This window comes from Oryzias latipes, chromosome 14, assembly GCF_002234675.1.
Source record: "Oryzias latipes chromosome 14, ASM223467v1".
NCBI lineage: Eukaryota > Metazoa > Chordata > Actinopteri > Beloniformes > Adrianichthyidae > Oryzias > Oryzias latipes.
In genome coordinates this window covers 15683097-15705653 of record NC_019872.2, presented here as the reverse complement: position 1 = coordinate 15705653, position 22557 = coordinate 15683097, and the positions used below count along the sequence as shown (strand labels likewise).

The following is a 22557-nucleotide window of genomic DNA, read 5'->3' as shown; positions in this document are numbered from 1 at the left end:
AGTGCATAGTTTATTACTAGTAATCTGTTGCAAATTATCCTTAGATTTTATTTCAGTGTGTGGTTGCATTGAAAATTTGCTTGTGGATTTTAAGACTGAACTTGAAAGTCAAATAAAATGACTTCACAGGAGACAGATGAGACCCTGATTTTGGAGCTCAGTTGAATATTTACTTTTTTTCCTGCGTAGTGAGATAAAAGCTGTTTCTGATTTGTTTGTTTTTTTAAGTCTTGAGCTTTCATTGAAGCAATGAAAAATGTGGAACTCAAACATAAATGTGGAGGGTTTCATGTTTGTGATGCTTTGACAGGCCTTCGCTGCTGTTCGTATTTGTAGTTCTCTACCTGCAGGTTTATTTGCAGCTCCATTAGGTTCAGACCAGTCGATGGGGTGAGTCACAGCAGAGAAGTCTTTCATTTTACTTTCAGTGCGTTTGATGGGTTGTCAGTCTGTACTGTGAAGCTCAATCCACTCGGTTTTTGCTGCATTTATCTAAATCTGAGCAGACTCTGTCTGAACCGCTCTGGATCTCATCCTAATGTTTCTGTTCCATCACATCCCTGGTCAGCACCAGTGACTGAGTGCCATCTGAAGCTACGCATGCCCACTCCAGAGCGGGTTTCCCATGTAATGTGTCCTTTGTACTGTGAGCTGTTTCAAGCTTCCTTTCTGGAGAAGAGGAATTTAGTTCAAAGAATGCTGCTCCGTACCTGTTACTGTCATGTCAAGACGTCTTTTCTTCTTTCAGTTGCTCATTCTACATTTCTGTTGTTCAGCATTGTGAATGGTTTGCCTTGAGATGAACACAAGAGAGAGGTTTTCAATCTAATAGTGTGAAGGTTTTTTATTTCTTTACTATGTAAATGGTCAGATCCTTTTGTAAACTTATTTAAAAATGCACTCATTACTTTAGAATGTAGAAAAACAATGTAGATATTTACAGTATTACCTCATGCTTTCATTCTGACATATGTTTTGCTTTCGTTGCCTAAAAAAAGCCAGTTTAAAATTCACTAAGAGCTTCTCAGATTTTTGATTAGCAGCACCATCTCCCAACCATAAACGCTAAAGTGAATCTCAGATCTAACCTATTAATGAATACATGAAATCTGCATTATTCCATCAAAGCATTTCACTTTCTAAAAAGAAAACATTCCAAATACTCCTCTGTAAATCCTTGCAACTACTCTCCGATTAGATTCCAAATATTACACACTTGTCTCATTTGCAGAGAAAACCTTTAAAAACAGTTTTAATTGAGGGTAAAACATAGTTTTTTTTTTTACCTTTGTAGAGTATTAAAAAAATTATTATAGTATTTAAGTATAGTATTAAAGTATTATAAGCTTTTTATGACCCTAATAAAGATCTCACAAACTGCTGCTGCTGGGAATGACAGGCAGGAGGGCAAACAGGGCAACTGTCAGGCTGATGCTGATGAACCGCTATAAATTATGCAGTGTGCACTTTCTCACTCCATCAGTCTGACGGCTGAACTAGGTTTCTAAAGTGGATTTGTCCCTGTTTTTAGAAGGATTCTTATTTATTTTGTGATGAACTCATTTCTCTGTTTATTACATAATTATTTAAAGAAGAAAAAAAAAATCCTACGCCCCAGCCTGATCCATCTGTCTGAGGCAAGTTGTTAATCGAATCGAATTGAGCTATACCATTAAAAAAAATCGTTTCAAAATGTAGTAAAATGATTATAATCGATCTTGGGAAATACCAATTGGATGGAGGTACAGTAGGTTTGTTTTAATATATACCAGGTAGGGTCACAGCGGACAACACATATGTGATGACGGCAAAAATGATCAAACCATCATTCCAGTTCAACGTGTGGAAACACTTTGAATTTAGCAAAGATATGTGACCATACTGTGTGGTAGAATGTTCTGAAAATGTTCTGTTTGGATTATTTTGATGTGGAGATACAACAGTGGACTGAACTTAATCACTAAAATGTGAATTGATTTGACATTAATTCTTGTTTAAATGTTTTTTTGTACACATTTAATTTATTCTTGCAAGAAATACAAGTAATCTGGAAAACTTCACCTGGTATTATCTCTGAGTCACACTGGTTGAATTTAAGGCTAAAGATGAATCAGATCGTTAAAAATGAACCAATGTTGATCATGAATCGTATCGACAACCACAAATTATGATTTGTGGTTGCATTGAATCATTGAATTCTTACACCCCTACTATTCTTGCCAATTGATGTGAAATCTTCGTGCAGGGATGATGTTTTTTCCTTAAAATGTATTTGTGTTTTATATTCTGAAATGTCCAGTTTGGTTATTTCAAAGTGACTTTGTTCCAGAAGTCATGTGGTTTTAATTATGTACAAACCTTCAAGCCACTATTTTTTTATTGGTTGAATTTGCATAAGAGCTAATAGAAAGCCTCCAGATTTATTTTATTTTGTGTTAATCTGTTGCAAATGTCCTTCAGTAGCTTTGGTTCTTTTGTCTGTCACCATACTTCTGTTTATACAACCATTTTAATGATGTTCAATATGAACAAACTGCTACATTTTTATCAGAGATGTCAGATCATACACTTTCGAATAATTTAATGGCTATTTTTATTCTTAGAAACATAAACAGAAACCTAAAAAAGCATTTAAGTCACAGCAGACTATTGGGCCCAACAGGAAGTCTGCTTTAGGGTCAAAAACGGACAAAACCCATTGAAGCAATAACATGATTGATTGAATAGAGTGAACTAATAAGCATCCGTTGACACACTTAAGGATCTATACAGGCTTTTAATACTTTGGTTTGACTTAAATGCATCATTCTAGATAAGACGGTGTGCACATTACTGTTACGCTGCTTCTTTTTACCTGCAAAACAGATGATTGCAAAGCTGACAACATACTGTCAGCCCTCCTTAAAGTGACTACCGGTACATGTCAAATAAAACCCATTCCCTCACATGGTTCCTATGTTTTAGGGTGACAACTTGTTTTTTTCTTTTTTAACATATTAAATAAACCAGTTTGTTAACAAGCTATGTCTTAAAGAGAGCATTACTGAAACCCGTGTGCTGTGAAACTGAAGATATCCAGTCAAGTTTAGCTAGCTACCTACGCCGACAGCAGGGTGACTCACAGTCCTTGCTCTTACAGTCAGTGTAACAATGAGCCGGAGGCACCAGAAGAGGTTGGATAACAACAACTGGAACTACAGTGCACTGTTTGCTTCAGCATAAAGCAAAAATGTGCAATGGTGGCCCTGCTCACGTACAAACCACCCAGAGTGGAAATTGCTTTTGATCAGATTTATTCTAGTGTGCTTTTCTCTCTTTCTCTGGTAGTGTGGATACGTGTTATAATCCCTTTTTAAATGTCTTTTAGCCTTGTGTGACATGCACCCCATGAGAGCCCTCTTTCTAATTCCAAGGAACCCTCCTCCAAAACTTAAATCAAAAAAATGGTGAGTGAACAACAAACCCGAAATGCTTCTTCCCCTTCCTAGAATCCTGAACAGTCTGGATCTGAGCTGCAAATGATTTCTGCCTGTAAATGAGTGTACCAGGGCGTGTTTGTGTACAGTGGGATGTAGAGAAATGTATCTAAGACTCAGACTCAGTGAACGTCTATAGACGATATATTTACTTTAGTCTGAAATGATAATTAATAGCTGTGCTGCAATTCTAAATCTAGCAAATGACGCCTGTTGAGGTTTGTTGGGGGGGAAACAAGGTCATGAGTTGAAATCACAGGAGTTTAGGTTTTATAGCATATTAAACACAGATTAAAACAACACTAACACTAATTGTGCTAAAAAAAAAACCTTCTTCACAGTCAGATGAGCTCCATTATGATGGTATAAGGATTAATTTGTCATATTTTTTTGTGCAACCCTGTGGTTTTGCTCCTCCTTTTCCTTTTACCCATAAATGCATTCACTTTGTGGCATTGCAGCATAAACGTTCTTTTCATCTGTGAAAAAACAACTGTTAGGTTTTGTTATGTTTGAAAGGAATGTTTCTTTTAATCATATATATATACAAAAAAATACTTACCAAAAAAAAATTAGGTTCAGCTTATAAGACTGTAACCTTATAGCAATAGAATCCAAATGTAACTTTCCACTTTTTCCCCTTTTTGTTTAAAGACTTTTTTAGCTCCAAAATGGCTAAACAGCCCAATTTGAATTAACTTTCATAGCTGTGCAATGAGAGAGAATTTATAAATGATTGATGTAAAAAAGTTTAGTGTCAACTTTTCCGTTCCTCCCAGCCATGTGCCTCTTAAACTTCCCTTTTCTGCCAGGTCCAAGAAGTTCATCGACTTCATAGAGGGCTGCCTTGTCAAGACGTACACCAGCCGGCCATCTACTGAGCAGCTGCTCAAGCATTCCTTCATCAGGGACCAACCCACTGAGCGGCAGGTCCGAATTCAGCTCAAGGATCACATCGATCGCACACGCAAGAAGAGAGGGGAGAAGGGTGAGCAAAAAAATAAAAAAATGCAGAAAAAACAGCTTTGTGTTGTTGTTTTTTAATTGACTCAATTTTTGTTTTTTGTTTTTATGAAGAAGAGACAGAGTATGAATACAGTGGTAGTGATGAAGAGGATGAAAACCGTGGCGATGATAGAGAGTCCAGGTGATCCTTTGTCATTTCTTTTCACACAAATCAAGCTACCAAGGTTCAATTTATGAGGAGATCATCCGTCTTAACGTTTTTCCATTTTCATAATCAGTTCAATACTCAATGTTCCCGGTGAATCCACGCTGCGCCGGGACTTCCAGCGGCTGCAGCAGGAGAACAAAGAGCGCTCGGAGGCTCATAAGAGGCAACAAGCTCAACTGGCAGCTCAGCGACGGGACACGGAGGAGCACAAGAGTAAACTCCTGCATGACCGGCAAAAACGCATCGAAGAGCAGAAGGAACAACGCCGTCGGCTCGAAGAAGTAAAGTCAAACACATTCTTGATGCTTTTAAAACTAAATCTAAACTGTGTAATCAGATATGACAAACCTTACAGATCCAGGATGAAAACATTTCAAGTTTAACATCAGACTGAAAATAAAGTCTGTGAACTTGCAACCCAAATTCACTTACAAGTCTTATTTTTTATATTATGCATTTTTTCCCTAAAAGAATGAGGAAAAATTAGCCGCAAAAACAGTTTTAAAATGGTCAAATAGATTTTAAGCTGTGGCCATATCCATGAATACTAAGATCATGCTCTCTGTCTGTAATGTGTCTGCTCTCCTTATATCAGTTTTTCTAAAAGCAAAATTAAATACATTTTCAGATTCCAATTATTTTCGAAGTTTTGCGGGGACAGTCAGAGATAGTGAGCTCCTGCAGAAATGTGCTTCAGCTGGAGAGCTGATGACAGCATTTTTTTGGTGTATTTTATCAGTTTTTTGGTAACATCATGTATGTGGGAACTCCTGTTCCAGAAACTCTGGTTAAGTTTAAAGTCATGGTCATAAGATATCCCTGGCTTCTCTCATAAGTTGAAGTAATGCCATCTGGTTTAATCATATTACCTGCTGTAGTATTTGTGAATCCTAAAACATCGACCTTAATTTAGATCTAAAACCCTGAAGAAAATCCTCCTGGCCTTTACATTTTTAGGGTGAGCATTTGGTCTACTTAACCTGTTTTCACCCGCTTTGTTGTCAGTTTTTCTGTCATTGGTTCATCTTTTGATAATTGTGTGTTTAGGTTTTTTTTTAGGGTGCTGATCTTGCTTTATCTAATGGATCAAACTGGTGTTATTGTGTTCTCCCTGCACTCCGTGCTCACAGTGAATTTATAATTAACAGCTGAATGGATTTGTGTTTCTCTCCCAGTTCAGAAGCCATAATTTCTTCACTGAGAAATATCATTGTTTCAGTGATCAATGTGAGCATAAATTAAGATTTCTCTCTGTCAAACATAAGAAACTGTCACTGATGTGTTCTAATTAGAACATCACACACACCAATAGTTGTGTAATAGTCAGGATAAGTCACATCTATTCTCTACTCCTCACTCTTTCTGCTGCTCTTTTCAGGGGGATCATTTGCTAAAAAGCAGACTAGTTTCCTTTGTGTAATTTCTCTTTCCTGTCACCTCTCTCCCAGCAACAGAGAAAGGAGCGAGAGATGGTGAGGCAGCAAGAAAAAGGTCCCCATCGGAGAATTGACGATATGAGACGGGAGGAAGATAGAAGGATGGCTGAGAGGGAGCAGGTAACCAACTGCAGGGGACACGGAATCTGTAAGCAGCCAATCACCATGAAGTTAAGGCGTGTCTTCCAACAATACGGCACAAGTTGCTCTGGTGGTGAAATTCCATCAGTGGGTTGCCATAGCAGCAAAGGCCTAAATTAGTGTATTTACTGAGGGTAGAGGGGTTTTTTTGTGCGGAAGCTCTTGCAGGGTCCTCTCAGTCTGTACTCAGAGCACCATCTCCTTTTACTCCTACACACCTCATCTTTGTTTCCTGGGCGCCCCACTAATGTAAAATGTTTCAAATCTCAAAGTCTGCTTATCTTCATTTTATTTATTTAGATCTGCAAGTATGTGTGTAAACTTAGATACGTTGCCTCTTCTAAAAAGCATCTGCACCTTTCCTATTATGTAATTAATAATGACATTTAATCAAAACATCTCATGCTACATTTTACAGATCTTGCATAACGCATCATTCCAGCTTCTAAACAAATCTGGCACTCCTTCATTTCTCCTGTCATCACCCTAATGAGCACCACCTCTGTCTTCTTACCTTCCTGCAGGAGTTTATCAGACATAAGTTAGAGGAAGAGCAGCGGCAGTTAGAAATCCTACAGCAGCAGCTGCTTCAGGAGCAGGCACTGCTCATGGTAACTACTCCCTAATGTTTGTTTACAGTCATAAGCTTGGGTTTATGATTATTTCACCAATAACAGTTAATCAGTCGGGACATAAACATGCTGTGTTTAATACATTTAGCTTTTATTTTAACTTTTTAATGTAATGTGATTTTTTTTTTTAAATATTTTATTTGCCATATAATCTGAAATGAATAAAGATAAACATCCCTACATTGTCATAAAGTGTGCAGTAATGGTTATTCTAATCGGTAGATTGGAGGATGTGGATGTACATTACAAGCCATTAGTGCTGCTCACATATTATTGCAGATATTTTAACATATTTAATGACCTAGATTTCCAGGTGAGTTTAGGCGCTTTGCAGCCTTCAGTTGAAGCCTAGATTTCCCGCATTTCCTGTGACTTCTCCGTTAGTTTCCTACTGTAGAATGTACTGAGGTCATAATTAACACTGAGGTCTATTTCAGTTTTACAGAGGGATTATTGACTCTATATGTAGAACACTTGAGGCACTTAAAAGTGCATTCACAGGATTCCTGAGCTAGGCTTTATGGGGGCAGACAACAGGGTCAGTCACAGGGCAACCCCCCTGTGGAAACTATGAATGTTTAAAGGCTACATTTTGCAACCAATATTCTCTGATTCTACTGCAGTTTAAATCCTCAAATCTGCTTTCAACTAGAAACTAGCAGACTGCCTTTGCCTCTAATTTTTGCCTTTTATTTAAACTGTGGCAGCCTTTGCAAAGCTTGTAGTGATTCCAGTGCAATATAGTGGCAAATAAAAGTAATTCTAGGTTAAAATAGTTTTGGGAGTTCCAATATAGGTTCCTTATGATGCACAAATGTGTGTTGTGTTTTTACCAGTTATAGAACAACAGATTAGCTCTGTTTAAAGTTGCAGGTTTACATCCAAATTATTTTTTGCTTTTAATACTTAATACTGGGACCAAAGGCTTATTATGGAGACCAGTGTGTCGCGTCAGATAGGTTTCTGGAGTATGAGGTGTTTAACACAGGCTGGGGTATCTATGTGTAGCAGAAGTAAAGGCTTTGATGGTGCTGCTGGCAGTAGATGGGCCTCTTCTCTGGCTGCACCATGCTAGGACTACACTTTGTCACAAAGAAATCTTAATGCAGCCACTTTGGTCTGCAGAAAATTGCATTTTCGCATAAAATGACAGATGGAAGAGACATCTTGAGCAACTTTCAGGCTTCCTAGAGTTGTGGGGTTATCCATTATATTTAAGGACACACTCACTCTTAAGTTGGGAACCAAATCCCCAATCAACTGATGGGCAGACGGCAGCTTAAACCCATGGATCTGCAGCCACCGGATAGTTGCTGTTTGCTGCTGATGATGCTATTCGTCATTCTTCATTGAGTGCAGACCTCAATAATGGTGGCAATATAATTTGTTTATGATTTGAGATCACCTTTGCATATTAGGAAAAACTAATTTAAAGTTTACTGTATGTTTTTTTAACACTTTGCAGAAAGTTGAATTTTAACTTGAGGTATTCAAGTTATGACTATTTTTGTTTGCCAAAGGCTGGAAGAGCAGAGACCTGGTGACAAAAAGTCAACAAGTCAGCCGACTTACCTCATGCCAATCAGCAAAATGATGACGTTTTGTCAGAAATTGAACAATTATATTTGCCCCATGTGATGTTTTTTGTGCGTCCACTGTCCTTTGATTGTGGCTGTTTTTCTTTTTTGTTCAGGAGTATAAGCGCAAACAGCTGGAGGAGCAGCGCCAGTCAGAGCGGCTGCAGAGACAGCTGCAGCAGGAGCATGCCTACCTGGTGTCTTTGCAACAGCAGCAGCAAGACAAGAAGCCCCAGCTTTACCACTACAACAAAAACTTGGAGCCAAACAACAAACCTAATTGGGCCCGAGAGGTACCAGGCTGGGCTTGGTTTAAGTCACAGCGCCCTTCATGACGACACACTGTTGACCTTTCTTTTCACCGTCCTGTTCTAGGTGGAGGAGCGGAGTAAACTCAACAGGCAGGGTTCACCCAAAATCTGCACTACGGTCTCTGACACTAATATCCAGTCGCGTGCCGATTCTATCAGCCAATCAGGATCGGTTGCTCAGACACCACCCATGCAGAGGCCAGTGGAACCTCAAGGGGGGCAGAGCAAGGTTTGTGCTTATTGTGAAAATGCATGGATCTACATTTCTGCCTCCTAATTCCTCAGTTGCTTTACCTTTGACACTTTGCTTCTTTTTTTCTTTTCCATGTCTGTTTTCACTTTGTTCCCTCATTTACAAAATCCCCTTCCAACAAAAACATAACTGTGTCTTCTTCCCCACTTTGATGTCTTCCTGCGCTCTCACTTGGCTGCACCTCCCTCCTGGTCCTCTGCAGTTTCAGATGGCTCATTTGGTTCCTCTAAAGCCTTACGCTGCCCCTGTTCCTCGCTCTCAGTCCCTCTGTGACCAGCCCACTAAGAACATGTCCGCATTCCCCACTCAGGATCCTTCCCTCCTCCCCATACCTCGCCCCAACCACTCCAGAGAGCTTGTACGTCAGAACTCCGACCCCACCTCTGAAACCCCCGCACCACTTGCACATCAGATCAGGGAGGAACGTGGCCCTTGGATTCGTTTGCCAGATGTAGAGCTTCCTCCAAAGGTAGCATCCTCTGACTGGTTCCAACTGGGCATGAGATTACTCGGCTGTACAATAACACAAGCTTTGAAACCTCACATAATTCCTTAACAGTTTTGCTTTTTTTACACAAGGTATTGTTTTTAAAGACCAGTTTCATATCTAAAAATATAACATTTTCAGGTCCCTCAGAGGACAGCATCCATTGCTACAGCTCTTAATGCCAACCTGACCTCTGGTATTAGGCACCCGGTGAGAGCCAGGTACCAAAGACACTCAAGTCATTACATTGATCTTTATCCACGTTAGCACAGTTTTTAAATGATGATGACTATTACTGACTGCTTGTGATTATTGTATCCTCATGTCAGCAATCCAGATCTCAGCCGTAATGACCGTTGGGAGAGAGGCGACAGCATGAGCATCATTTCCAATCTGCCACAGACGGGCTCTCTGGAGAGGCATCGCATCCTCAGTGAGTCGCTGCTCCCCCACAGCTCTTCCTTCCTTCTCAGTATCAGAACTTCTCACTTAGAGCATTCTGGATTTTCTTTTCTTTTCGAGGTTCTTCTAAGATGGATTCGCCCATGCTTTCTCATGAAAGCCGCCATAGGCCAGGGGAATCTCGAACTTCCTCTCGCCCTGGGCGCCCTGCTGTGAGTGCTTCTTTCAGACAGTATTACATAGATAATGTGTCAATGCTTCTCTTCTCATGACACTGACATTACCAAATGGTTGTATATCTTATATTAACAGCTTTAACGTATTTTAACCCTTACTTCACATAATACATCACGTTAAGGGGAAGCTTTCTTTATAGTTTAAAGTCCTTTTTTCCCTTTACTCTGACCAAAACTGAATGCTTGGATTTGTTTAGATTTTTTACATTTTTTATGTTGCCTTCTTTGAAGTCTGAGCTCCACAAATGCTCATATTACATTCGTTTTGTTCTGAGGGTGAAAGTTGCTAAAAATCAAAGAATAAAAACAAAAGTAACAAAGTCTCACAGGAATGAAGGATTAGATGTGAAAATAGAGGTTAATTCAAACCTTATTTAAATAATTTTATTTCCTTCAAAGTAAATTAGTAAACGTATTGGTTATTGGACCAGAAAAAAGGGGATTGGATAAAGTGCCAATTTTTATAACTTGTCTTTGTCTTTTCCCAAAATCATTAAAAGTAAAAATTTGGCAAGAAATTGAAGTAATAACACAAAAGTTGGAAAGTAAAACTAGAAGTGACTAAAACACCTTTAAAAAAGAAAGTAAACAGAATCAAATCTCTAAAAACCAAAAAATATAAGACATGAGCTGAGTTTGTTGTGTGAACTTTTTAAAGTGTCAACCATGTTAGCTTTTCCACCCAGAAATAAATGACATTTCCAGTTTTTAAAAAAAGCTACACAGGAACCCCCCCCCCCCCCCCCCCCCCCCCCCCGCGCCTCTCTTCCATGTGTAGTGATGCGCAGCCAAAACATGAATCACCTCCCCTGTCCATCTCCTCGTCTTAAGCTTTTGTCTGGACGTTCAGACACGAGTTTGTCTGTCAGCAGTAATGTTTGTACTTTCAACTGTTAAGGTTAAGTGGAAAATCCTTTTCACAGAAGTGTATTATAAAGGATAAACTATATTTAGACACTGCCAGTTAAAAAACATCAATAAAGTTTTGGGAGGGCATTCAATTTAATGTTGACTATTGTAAAGTATCTATACTGAAACTAAACTGTACTTTTGATAGTGAAAATATCAATTATGTTTAGATTTATTCAAAGCTGCAGAAATGAAGCATAAGTTGTTGATGTAATGGTTGAAGTCGGCTCAAAAAATACATAATTTACTTCTGAAGAAATAAGTGAGAGCAGTTCATACGTTGTAGGAATTCTAATTGATGAATGGGCCTTAAATGTGTTTATTTCCTCTTTATTTACTCTGTGAACATTTATTTCACTTTGGATCCATTTACTATTGACTTTTCAGTTAATTTCATTTTTTTATATTTTGACTTTCTTGTCAGCCTTCGATAAGCAAGTAATGGCTAACAAATGTTTAAGAAAATGAAAACTGGAGCAATTAAACCATCAAAATAAAAAAAATTCATCTGAATTTATTTAGGCACTTTTAAGAGTTCACATGCTGGTATATGTGTATCTAAAGTTGTTGTTTTCTTCTTGTGACTTTCACTGCTGAGTGTTATGTAAAGACTAAACACTAAAAAGAAATTGTTATAAAATATCTCATGTTTTATGTTAGTGTTCTAACACTGATAATGCTGTTTATCTCAGTTTGGATAGCACTTTAATGAAACAACAAACACTGGTATCATTGCTCCTCATGTTTCTCCCTTTTTTTTAAATCTCTTTGGTGATTTTTACCTTGAATGTCCAGAGTTACAAGAGGGCTATAGGGGAGGTTAGTAACTCTGGCCTCTCTTGGTGTATGTTGTTGTGTGTTCATGCATGAATTTCTGTTGTGCTACTTGACCGTGTGATGTTCAGAATAGGTGAATGGCATGCTGTACAGTGTTCTCACTTGTCATTTTACTCATGTTTGAGTTTTTTACATTCAGTGAATTGAAGGACTGCACCTTTTGTCAGTTTGGTTCCGTTGTCTTGAGATTGTTGTCCGTAATGTTGTTTCATATCAATTTCTGTTGTTTTGATGACGCTCAAAGCTGCTATGAATGAATTCATAAAAAAAATGCTACTGAATGGGTTTGCAGGACCACGGCCTCTATGCCAAGGAGCGTGCTGAAGAGCCCCCGAGGCCCCCAGTCAAGGCCAATGATTACTCCTCTTCCTCAGAGAGCAGTGAGAGTAGTGAAGAAAGCGAGAGCGGTGAAGGACCAGAGGAGGAAGAAAGTCCAACAGATCGGTAACACATCTATTAAAATGTGAAAAAGTCACAAAACAGCTCAACCTTCACGACACTTTTTTCAATTTAGCTTCTTTTGAAAGCGTTATTCTCCTTGCAGTTCAAAGGTCTGTTTTTCTTTTTTGTTTCAGCCACAGAGACGCAGACACTGATTCAGTCAACACCATGGTTGTTCATGAAGACGAGGCTGAGGGGGGAGAAGGAGATCAAGCTGGAGGATATGGGGATCAGACTATGCTGGTGCAGAGAGTGAGTCATCCCTATGCGTGGGGATAAATAAAATGTGTTATGTTATGATTGAAATCTGGTTATAATGGAACATTTTGTTGCATAAAATTGTATGGTAATCAATATTTGATCCATATCTGTACAAAGTTATTTTTGTTTGATGGAGAAATATTCATCTTTTGCTAAATGCTCCATCCATTGAGTTCTTTTCCATTTAAACCTGATCAATACACTGAAGCATATGACTGTTCTATTAAGAAAACTGTTTCCATTGAGCAGATCTTCAACAACGTTTCCTTAAATTTTGAGACCTTACATTTTTTAAGACATTATTTCATTTATACTTTTAAAACGAGTTGCACTTGTTTTTGTTCGATTTTATCAAATGCTGAGGTGATCTCAGGTCTCACGTGTTTAGGTTTGGGTAACCTAAACCCCAATAATATTTAGCACTATTTTTTTTTTTAGAATCCTTTTGACTTTTTAGTAAAAATAATCTCCTCCGTGGTTTTGTGTTATTCATGCAGACCAGTAAAGCTGTTCTAAAAGACGGGCAAATATATTTTCCAATGGGACTCCAGATGTTATTTTTGGTTATGGAAAGCAGCTTTTGCATGAATTCATTTTCAGTTACTTGTTGTTGTTAGAAATATAAATTTCAAAATTAATTGAAAGCTCAATTTATTTCATGAAATTTGCCAAGCTAAACAAGTAAAGGCCTTACAGACATTTCTGTAAATGATTATCCTAGATTTAGGTCATTGATGTTACTGATCTGCATTATTGTGTGTGTGTGTGTGTCTTTGCAGACCCCAGAGAAGAGGAATCACAATGGATACACAAATTTGCCAGATGTGGTGCAGCCTTCCCATTCCCCCACTGACTCAGCCTCTCACTCCTCTCCGGGGAAGGACTCAGTTTATGACGTACGTTTACTGATTCTAAGTTTATCTGTCCCTCATTTTAGCTCAATTTTTATATATGTGTCATGTATGCCATCACTTCTCCATAAAATCTACCTATTAGTGGTCATGAACACATCTATTTAAATATGTTGGGAAATAACAGTTTGAAAATGCTTCCAACTTGATGATGACTTGAATAAAACCATAAACTCATTTAGCTGCTTTTCTCCACCAGTATCAGTCCAGAGGTTTGGTGAAAGCATCAGGCAAGTCCTCCTTCACCACTTTTGTGGATCTTGGCATGTACCAATCACCAGGAGATACAGGGGATACCATGTCTATCAGTGGTGAGTCAGAAGGTCATATCCTCTGAAGAATTTGATCTTTAACCCCTGAAAACTCCAAGCACCCATTTTTGTGGTTGTTATTGCTTATTTACTTTAGCATAGTTTAAGGTTTGTGTGTTAAACAAGATAGCTTTTTCCAACAGTTTGTAGTTTTATTTATTTAAAATATTTGAATTTGAGTAAATTATTGAGTTTATAAACATGTGAAACATTGATGGATTAAAAGTTAGCTATTATTCATGTCACTGTGCTAGATTGTTGGTTAAAAAAAAAAAAAGCAATCAGCTGGACTAGGTTGATCTCATACCAGCTGAAGATCCCATTCACCCTGGTGGTTTCCATCCTAGAAACCTATTTTTTCTCTCTGTTTTCAGACTCCAGGTTCGAGCAGCTAAAGATGGAGGTCAGGAAAGGATCCATGGTTAATGTGAATCCCACCAACACACGCCCCCCCAATGACACACCAGAGATCCGCAAATACAAGAAGAAGTTCAACTCTGAGATCCTGTGTGCCGCACTCTGGGGTGAGAACACATTCAATTGGCATGTGTCATTTAAAAAGACCACAGTTTAAATATCAACACTGATGAGTCTGCACCAGAATTTATTCTCGCAGACCAAACACACAAACTTTCTTTCTTAAAATGAGGTACTCTGTTTTTGCAAGTGAACCCCGATATGGTTCACCTACAGTTTGAATGGACTTTCTAGCAAACCCAGAGCAGAAAGCGATAAAAAACCACAGATGTATGTTACAAATGGAGTTAAAAAAGCATGTTAAAACGGTCCACAGTATGAACCTAAAGAAGCACATCTCATAAACCGGAAAAACATGTAGTATAGTAAAAATGTATATGGGGTTTGGGCCAGTCAGGCTTCTAAAAGCAAGGATTCCACTGAAGCTGTCAGAGGGACTTACTTGCAAGCTCTTTTCTTATCATGGTCAGTGCTCGTTTTTGGTTGTACCATCCCTAGATGTTTAGCTGTCGTTACCATGTGACATTTCCTGATGGTTCTGTTTGCTTCTGTGTAGCAAACAGAACCAAGGAAAGGGGTAAAAACCTTTGAAACAGGTCCACAAGAATATTTTAGTGGAACTTGACACGGAAAACGGTGGTTTATCACACCACTCATCTTTGATGGTCTAGTTTAAACAGAGCTGTGAGGGCACAGTGCCTTGTAATGAATGTTTGTGGCATTTTTGTACACCATGACATGCATTTTGAAAATGCCTCCTTTACAGTTCCAACTGATCATCTTTTGATCTATTGTAAAAATATTTCCAGTGGTCTTTTAATTATGATTATGCTGGTTTTAGCCAAAATTAAGAAAATTCTGTGTCATTTTCCAACACATAGTTTCTGCAGAGCAGCAGTAGTTCTTTAGAAATTCACCTCTGAGTTGTGGGCGGGGGCATTGGCGTATAGAAAGCCTGCCCCTACTTCCTGACATCCGTCTGTTTACAGGCTGCAAATGGGACCAAATGTTAAATGTCAACATGAATGTAGAAAATTGAAGTGGGATTTCATTTAGATAAAAATAACACCAGGGGTTATGATGCATTATATTTTGTCAGTGACTGTAAAAGAAATAAAGATGTTCAAACCCACTTTGGGCCATTTTAAAGCTGATAATTAAACAGTACCTGTTGATTAGAAAACTGATTTATTTACAAAATAAAATTTGATTCAAATTATAGGACTAGATTATAAATCCTTTTGACTTTTTTGTAGAATAGAATTTGATTACAGACTCATGGTCCAAATGTCAAAATAAATAACAAAGTCATAGAGCAGAATTAAAATACAAGTAAAACATAAATTATAAACTTAAAACGTAAAAGCTTAAAAACTTAGGGGCTTAAAATGGCGTCCACACCTGTACTTCCACAAATATTTTTGAAGTTGACTTGTTTTACATGAAAGTTTTAGATGAAGACAGAAGGAATCTGAATTCAATCAACCTCCTTGTCTCCAGGTGTAAATTTGTTGGTGGGAACAGAAAACGGCTTGAAGCTGCTGGATCGAAGCGGTCAAGGAAAAGTTTACCCGCTCATCAACTCTCGCAGGTTCCAACAGATGGACGTCCTGGAGGGCCTCAACCTTCTGATCACCATATCTGGTGATAACATCTGCTCATAGCTCTGAGATTAGTTAGTTTCATGGAGTACAAATCAAACCCTGTGAGCTTTTCTTAACTTTAGAACCTGACATATCCACAAATACTCAGAAAAAACACACAACTGCTTTTTGAGACTGTTGCATAAACGATACAATAAAAATGTAGAGGAGCTGTAGGTTAACACAGATTTTTTTCTGCTTGTTTCTAGAAGTCAGTATTTGTAATTTAACTCCCTCTGAATGTATAAAGAATGCACTTCTTCTATTAATATTTCTCTTTTGCATTAATGAAGGCAAGAAAAACAAGGTGCGTGTCTATTACCTGGCCTGGCTAAGGAATAAGATCCTTCACAACGACCCTGAGGTTGAAAAAAAGCAGGGTTGGACCACTGTGGGGGAGATGGAGGGCTGTGTACACTACAAAGTGGGTGAGGGACATGTGTTTTATCTACTAGCTTTATCTCTTCAGATGTTTGGATTGATGAGTTGGTAAATATTTGATGGCTAGTGTCTAATGTCGGGTTCTCTGTTTAGTGAAATACGAGCGGATCAAGTTCCTGGTGATCGCTTTAAAGAACGCAGTGGAAGTGTATGCCTGGGCTCCCAAACCTTATCACAAATTCATGGCCTTTAAAGTGAGTCTCTTCTTTCACTGTTTGGTGACAGCAGTTTAAGCCAATCGATGGGAAGGATATTATATTTCTCATTATCTTTGTTTTTCTTAACTAGTCTTTTGCAGATCTGCCACACAGGCCTGTCCTGGTTGATCTGACAGTGGAGGAAGGCCAGAGGTTGAAGGTCATCTATGGTTCTTGCGCTGGCTTCCACGCTATTGATGTGGACTCTGGAAACAATTACGACATTTACATCCCAGTTCATGTAAGCCGTAGAGCTGCAGGTCTTCATAATTTGGGGAGACTGACTGGACCTAACCCAGCTCTGCTTCTGGCTCAAACAGATCCAAAGTCAGGTGATCCCACACGCCATCGTGTTCCTGCCCAACTCAGACGGCATGGAGATGCTGCTGTGCTACGAGGATGAAGGTGTTTACGTCAACACGTACGGACGCATCATCAAGGATGTGGTCCTGCAGTGGGGCGAGATGCCCACCTCTGTTGGTACGCTTTAAACCTCGTACATATTTGACATAAGTCTGTACTTCTGAACATGTCATCTTTAATTTACTCTTTCTTTTCTGATAACGTGTCTTACTCCGTAGCTCACATCTGCTCGAACCAGATCATGGGTTGGGGGGAAAAGGCCATTGAGATCCGCTCTGTGGAGACTGGTCACCTGGACGGCGTCTTCATGCACAAACGAGCTCAGAGGTTGAAGTTCCTTTGTGAGAGAAATGATAAGGTATGGGCTTTGTGGGATTTGATCCCTTCATGTGTTGTAGAATATTGTCTTTTGAGCTCAATTATCTATTTTAAATTCAGTTGTTTTACACAAACTGGAAAGGAGTACACAAAGACTAAGTGACTCTGCCACCTGGACTTAACAAAAAGAGAAAAGTATCAGTGACTGCCGTAGGAAAGTGGAAACGAACCCACAAGACTTGATTTTAGCCACTTCAGACTTATGATGAAGTGGTAAACTGCCCTGGATGAACCCCACATTCACCCTGAAGTAGCTGACATCGGCCGCTGTGATCCTCCCCAGAACCAAGGAAGGATAGAAAATGGATGGATTGTCTTTTTTAGAACCTTCCCCTGTTTGATGTGAATTTATAAACCAAAATTGTTCTTTGAGCAAATTGTTCTTCATCTTTCAGTTTTTCTGCTCCAAAAAAATATTTTTTATTGGTTTGTGTTCAGAAAATAGTCATAATTTAACCAAGCTGAAAAGCAAAATAAATAATTAAATAAAAAACATTGAATTTATGCAACTTTAAAAAACAACAACAAATTACTTTAAAAATATTACATTTTTTTATATTTTTCTTCTAATGTGAATATCTTGAAAAAAGAGAGAGAGTAGAAAGAAGTTGGCCTTTTTTCCCCCCCTTTTGGGTGAAAAACAGCATGTGTGTAACTCCAAACACCTCATATATTGCACAAAAGTATCATCTTGCATGTCTGCAAGATTGTGCAGTGGCATCACAGTCGCCTGGCTGTAGTTCGGATAGGTAATCCCTGATGGGATTTGATGAAGAGATTTGGAGCAGACAAACCTGAGAATATCAGTGGACTGAGGAAAATTGCCTGAGAGGAATGGATGAGCAATTTTTGAACAAACGGTTATTTTGTCACAAGTGAGTTATTTCGAGATTGTCAGAAATATCTGTATCCTCCTGGGATGTTGCTAAGCAGAAAAGAGAATTTTTTCTTTCTTGTGGTTTCCAAAACACAAAGTCTCCTCCATCCCATCAAACACATTCAATTTGAATGGTCAGATGGAAACATGTAAGGAATTGATTGACAAATAAAGTTTAAAAAAACAGTGTCCTTAAAGAACATACATCTAAACAGTTTGTATTTTGTTGAGTTAAAAAGCCAAAGTACCTCAGTGCTTTGTGTGTGTTTTGTTAAATCGCTTCTGACAAGGTTGTGCTTGTTGTGTCTGTGCTGCTCCTCAGGTGTTTTTTGCCTCGGTGCGTTCAGGCGGCAGCAGCCAGGTGTACTTCATGACTCTGAACAGAAACTGCATCATGAACTGGTGAAGGAACAGCTGCTCCGGTCTGGAGCCCAGCCGGGTCGGGAGGACCGAGTGCATCTGAATTTACGCATGTGAACGCCGCTCTCCCTCTTTCTTCTATAGCTCGCCCAACACACACACACACCTCTGAATCCATTCCAGCCAACACTCTTTATGATGCAGCTTCTCTCCCCGGAGTCCTCATGAAACATTGCTGATGAGCTTAAAATCTTATGAACATCCATTACTTTGTACTGTGTGTACATAAATAATATATATACATATATTCCTGCTTGGTTTACTTTTCTTTGTTAGACTTGTGTTCAGTCGTAACTATTTAGTTTTCAATTGTGAAGTCTGTTAACATTCCACGACGGCTCGACATTGCATTTTGCCAAAGGCGTTCTTTACAAACACTGTATGTTGAAATGGCAAGTAGACGGCACCTCCGAGTTCGCCACTGTTTACAGGGACATGAGGTCAAAAAAAATAAGTACTGCTGGAACGCCCGTCTGCTGCAGGCTGCAGCCGCTCTGAGCGCATTACTAAGGCTCAATGTAAGGTCTTAGTAGACATATTACAAATTGTGGATGTGTCATAAAATGATGTAAAAGTCCAGGTACTGTAGCTTGGTTTGTATCTTTTCAGTTTCTATCTATCTAAACTGTAAGCTTCAGTCATGCTTTCTAGTGTCTGACCTGAACGGACCCCTAATCAGAGCAAACAGGTCTTCATTCTAAGGAACCAAAAACACGGTTTCTGAAACTAGTCTGCAGTCACGTGAATGAGCAGAGCAGACAGTAGTGATTCTCGGCTTTGTCCCACAGGTTAGGCAAAACCAAAAACTGTCAGACTCGTATCTAAACACATTGCTTTCATAGATTTCTGAAACATAGAAATTTGATATTGTATGTAGTGATGACGTATTTGCAAAAGCCTTCTGGCTGTCTTGATTTTACTGTACTAGCATTACGAGCACACAGATACATATATAAAAATTTCCAACTGGTAGAGTCTTGAGGGAAGGCGTCTTGATTTGATGTGTGCAGTCATGAGACGGTTGTTTTGAGAAAAATGGCACACAGCGGTCAGCTCGACCTTTTTAGTTCATAAACTAGCTTGTTACATTTCTATGTAAGAATTGTCTGACCCTGGAATGGCAGCAGAAACGCTCCCTCAATGCTGCCATTTGCATTCTTCAGAAAGTCTAAGCTGGTAAGCTTTAAGTAGATAACAGAGGAAGGCTGTAACTCATCAGAGTCTTTATCTTTTCCATTCTGCCAAAGTTCACCATATATTTTGCAAATAAGTGAAAGTCGAGGCCAAAGGAAGAAGAGCAGAGGTGATGATCCCTTAGATTAATCAGAGCTTCTTTCTAGCTTTATAAATCCAAAACATAATTTGTTTGGGTGATGGTAGATTAGATCATTTGCTCTTTTGAGCTTCCTGTCACATTAGATTATTTTAAAAAAAATCGGATACAAACGGTTGAACAAAACAAACAGAAAAAGGAAAGTTTCTGTCATTTTACAAGTTTACATGTATTTTTGTCTCCATGTTAAACAAAAAAAAACATGTGAGAATAAAAAAAAAATTGTGATTAGTGATCAGTAGGTAGAGTAGATCAATAGATAAATCAATAAAGCTTACGGAAATATCTTTTGCGTTATCCAAAATGTACTTTTTTTTTAAGTGGAGTTCATCAAGATTTTGTAGTCAGAATTATAAGTCGTACTTGGGCATGGAAAGCACTTTCATTTTAGCAAAACCACGTCGGTGTGCATGTTAGACTTGGATATGACGATGTCGTCGTGTGTGGAAGGTGGTGTTTCCCGTTGAGCGAATGAATATCTGTTCCGTGCCATGACCTTCAGTACAGGTTTCTGAAAAACAATCCACTTTTTTTTAAGCAATCTGCCATGTTTACAGTCAAAGCAGTGCCTTGAAGTTGGGAAGCCGAGAGGTTTCAGGAAAGGTCATGAGCCCCACCCCACCCCCGCCTCCTTTACCAACCCTTCAAATGTCTAACTCAAACAAAATGGCACAACCGTTCGCCCCCTTGTTGGGATGAACAATCGGTTAAGTGCACTTAAATAAGAAACTAATCTTCCCACGGATGAGCTCTGAAAGACCAGAGCACGTGTCCCCTTAGAAAGTAGCAATAACAGCGATGATGACGCGTCACTGTCAGCCTGGTGACATGTTGACGATCCTCTCACAGAAAAAAAGCCATGTTTCCTGCGCGCATTGAATGAAACTGCGTGTGATGCCTGCTCAGATTATACAGCTTCATAGTGCACAGATTAAAATAAGTGCTTGTTCTTCAGTGGTGTTAATTGTGTTAATCTTGTGGTGGGGAGAGTAGTTAGAAATATTCTGAGAAGCCTATTTTCTGAAATTTGTAAATGAGTCTATATTGAGAAATCAAAGTGAATGTACATCTATGACAGATTTGTATTTATATTAAAGTATGTTCCACACCAATAACCCAAGCACAATGTTGAGGCTGAAGCGGGGTCATGGATTCTACACATTTTATTTTGCTCTTTTTTTTTTTTTAGCTTTATTTGATCAGCTGTCAAGCTCGTCGGGGTGAAAATGAGCTGCTCTACGTGAGCGGGCAGTCCGCTGCTGTGTGGACATGGACTGTCAGTGCAGCAATCAGTCCTGTTGAATCGGGTCTTTCACATTCTCAGGTGATCCTCATGAAAGGGGTGATGGAGCCTTTGATCAATTAGTTATGTCTGACAGGCTTTGCAACTAGAAACAGGATGAAATTTGTGAAGCTGATCTACAAACTAACCATCATCTTGGAGGAAAATCACAGTCAAACCATAGATTGAAATTAAATTAAGGTGAATACTATAATATAGACCAAAAGATGAGTTTTATGGAAGAATAAAGTATAGAAATTATAGCATATTTTTCTTTCAGGTTCATCCCAAATTGCAGGAATTTATATTCTTTGCTTAAGAGATATAGATTTCCCTCAAAGCACCTTTAGTGCAGTTCTGTTTTTTGCAGAAAAACTGCCCTAAGCCATGGCAACAGTTGAGTGGCTGTAATCTCACCTGTCAGTCCATCATCAGTGAAGGGACGCTGTTGGGTTGCAGGCTTACAGCTTTGCGCTGTGAAGAAAGACGATGTTTTAGTTTCATAAGCAATACAAGCATTTGAACAAATCAAGAGCCGCGCTCTGTGTACGACAGCGTTGGCAGGTAGTGGCTTTGGTGGAGAAATGTAGGCCGGTTGGTGTGACTTTAGTTCTCTTAATCATCAAAAAAACATGTGCTTTTAAAGTGAAATCTCAATCTGCCTTCATAATCTGTATGAAATGACCGATGGATGACTTGTCACGAGGCACTTTTCTGTCACAGCTTATACTCTAGTCTGGTTTAAATGGTCTAGCAGCTATAGCTAGAAGTGAAGCAGATCGAAACTTTTTTTTTTTTTTGGATCTGTAGGCAGAAATAAAACATCTTTTATTTCCTTAGAAAGTTTTGTTTTTTATTCTTCTTTAATAGTTTTACAATGTTTTCACGTGCGGGCCTGTCTGTGTTACTTGTGAAGTTTAACTCCAGATTGTATTTCATAAACTTTAAACTTTTAAAAGATTGTTGAATGAATTCATGTCTTAATAAAGATTGTTTGAAAAATAAAGTGACTCAATCATATTTTTTTTACTCTTTAATGAAATCTCTGCTACATCATAAAAGTATCATAACAATAGATTGATACAAAATGGAAAAAATGACCTTCAGCTCTTCCACATTGGGGTCTGATCTTCCTCTTTGCTGTATTCCATAGGATCTCTGAGAATCTTCTGACAAACCAGAGGTATGTCTGAATAAACCCCTTTTGTAATCGAGGCCAAACTTTATTCATTTTAATCAAAATCTTTAGTGTTGGAAATGAAAGGAACAGAGGGAAGAGGAGAGAGGGATGTTAGAGAGGGGGGGATAGGAGGGTGAGGGGGGGGGGGGGGTAAAACCATGAAGCAGCATA

General features: G+C 38.8%; 1 protein-coding gene across 4 annotated transcripts in view; it reads left to right on the top strand.

The window, feature by feature from the left end:
- Nucleotides 1-22212, top strand: part of mink1 (misshapen like kinase 1) — a 30045-nt gene extending 7833 nt beyond the window's left edge. Inside the window, exons 8-32 of one of the 4 annotated variants that reach the window (XM_011483588.3) lie at nucleotides 3368-3446; nucleotides 4289-4464; nucleotides 4554-4623; nucleotides 4721-4931; nucleotides 6099-6206; nucleotides 6752-6838; nucleotides 8553-8729; nucleotides 8812-8976; nucleotides 9311-9469; nucleotides 9629-9708; nucleotides 9817-9920; nucleotides 10010-10101; nucleotides 11830-11853; nucleotides 12164-12315; nucleotides 12447-12564; nucleotides 13353-13469; nucleotides 13684-13795; nucleotides 14170-14319; nucleotides 15773-15916; nucleotides 16209-16343; nucleotides 16450-16550; nucleotides 16645-16794; nucleotides 16874-17033; nucleotides 17135-17274; nucleotides 18494-22212. In XM_011483588.3, the coding sequence (XP_011481890.1) occupies nucleotides 3368-3446; nucleotides 4289-4464; nucleotides 4554-4623; nucleotides 4721-4931; nucleotides 6099-6206; nucleotides 6752-6838; nucleotides 8553-8729; nucleotides 8812-8976; nucleotides 9311-9469; nucleotides 9629-9708; nucleotides 9817-9920; nucleotides 10010-10101; nucleotides 11830-11853; nucleotides 12164-12315; nucleotides 12447-12564; nucleotides 13353-13469; nucleotides 13684-13795; nucleotides 14170-14319; nucleotides 15773-15916; nucleotides 16209-16343; nucleotides 16450-16550; nucleotides 16645-16794; nucleotides 16874-17033; nucleotides 17135-17274; nucleotides 18494-18577 (3095 nt within the window). In that variant the 3' untranslated portion in view covers nucleotides 18578-22212. Of the gene's footprint in view, nucleotides 1-3367; nucleotides 3447-4288; nucleotides 4465-4553; nucleotides 4624-4720; nucleotides 4932-6098; nucleotides 6207-6751; nucleotides 6839-8552; nucleotides 8730-8811; nucleotides 8977-9202; nucleotides 9470-9628; nucleotides 9709-9816; nucleotides 9921-10009; nucleotides 10102-11829; nucleotides 11854-12163; nucleotides 12316-12446; nucleotides 12565-13352; nucleotides 13470-13683; nucleotides 13796-14169; nucleotides 14320-15772; nucleotides 15917-16208; nucleotides 16344-16449; nucleotides 16551-16644; nucleotides 16795-16873; nucleotides 17034-17134; nucleotides 17275-18493 lie in introns of all 4 variants that reach the window. The other 3 variants (XM_011483585.3, XM_011483587.3, XM_011483589.3) reach the window with 3 other exon arrangements.
- Nucleotides 22213-22557: the final 345 nt, after the last annotated feature.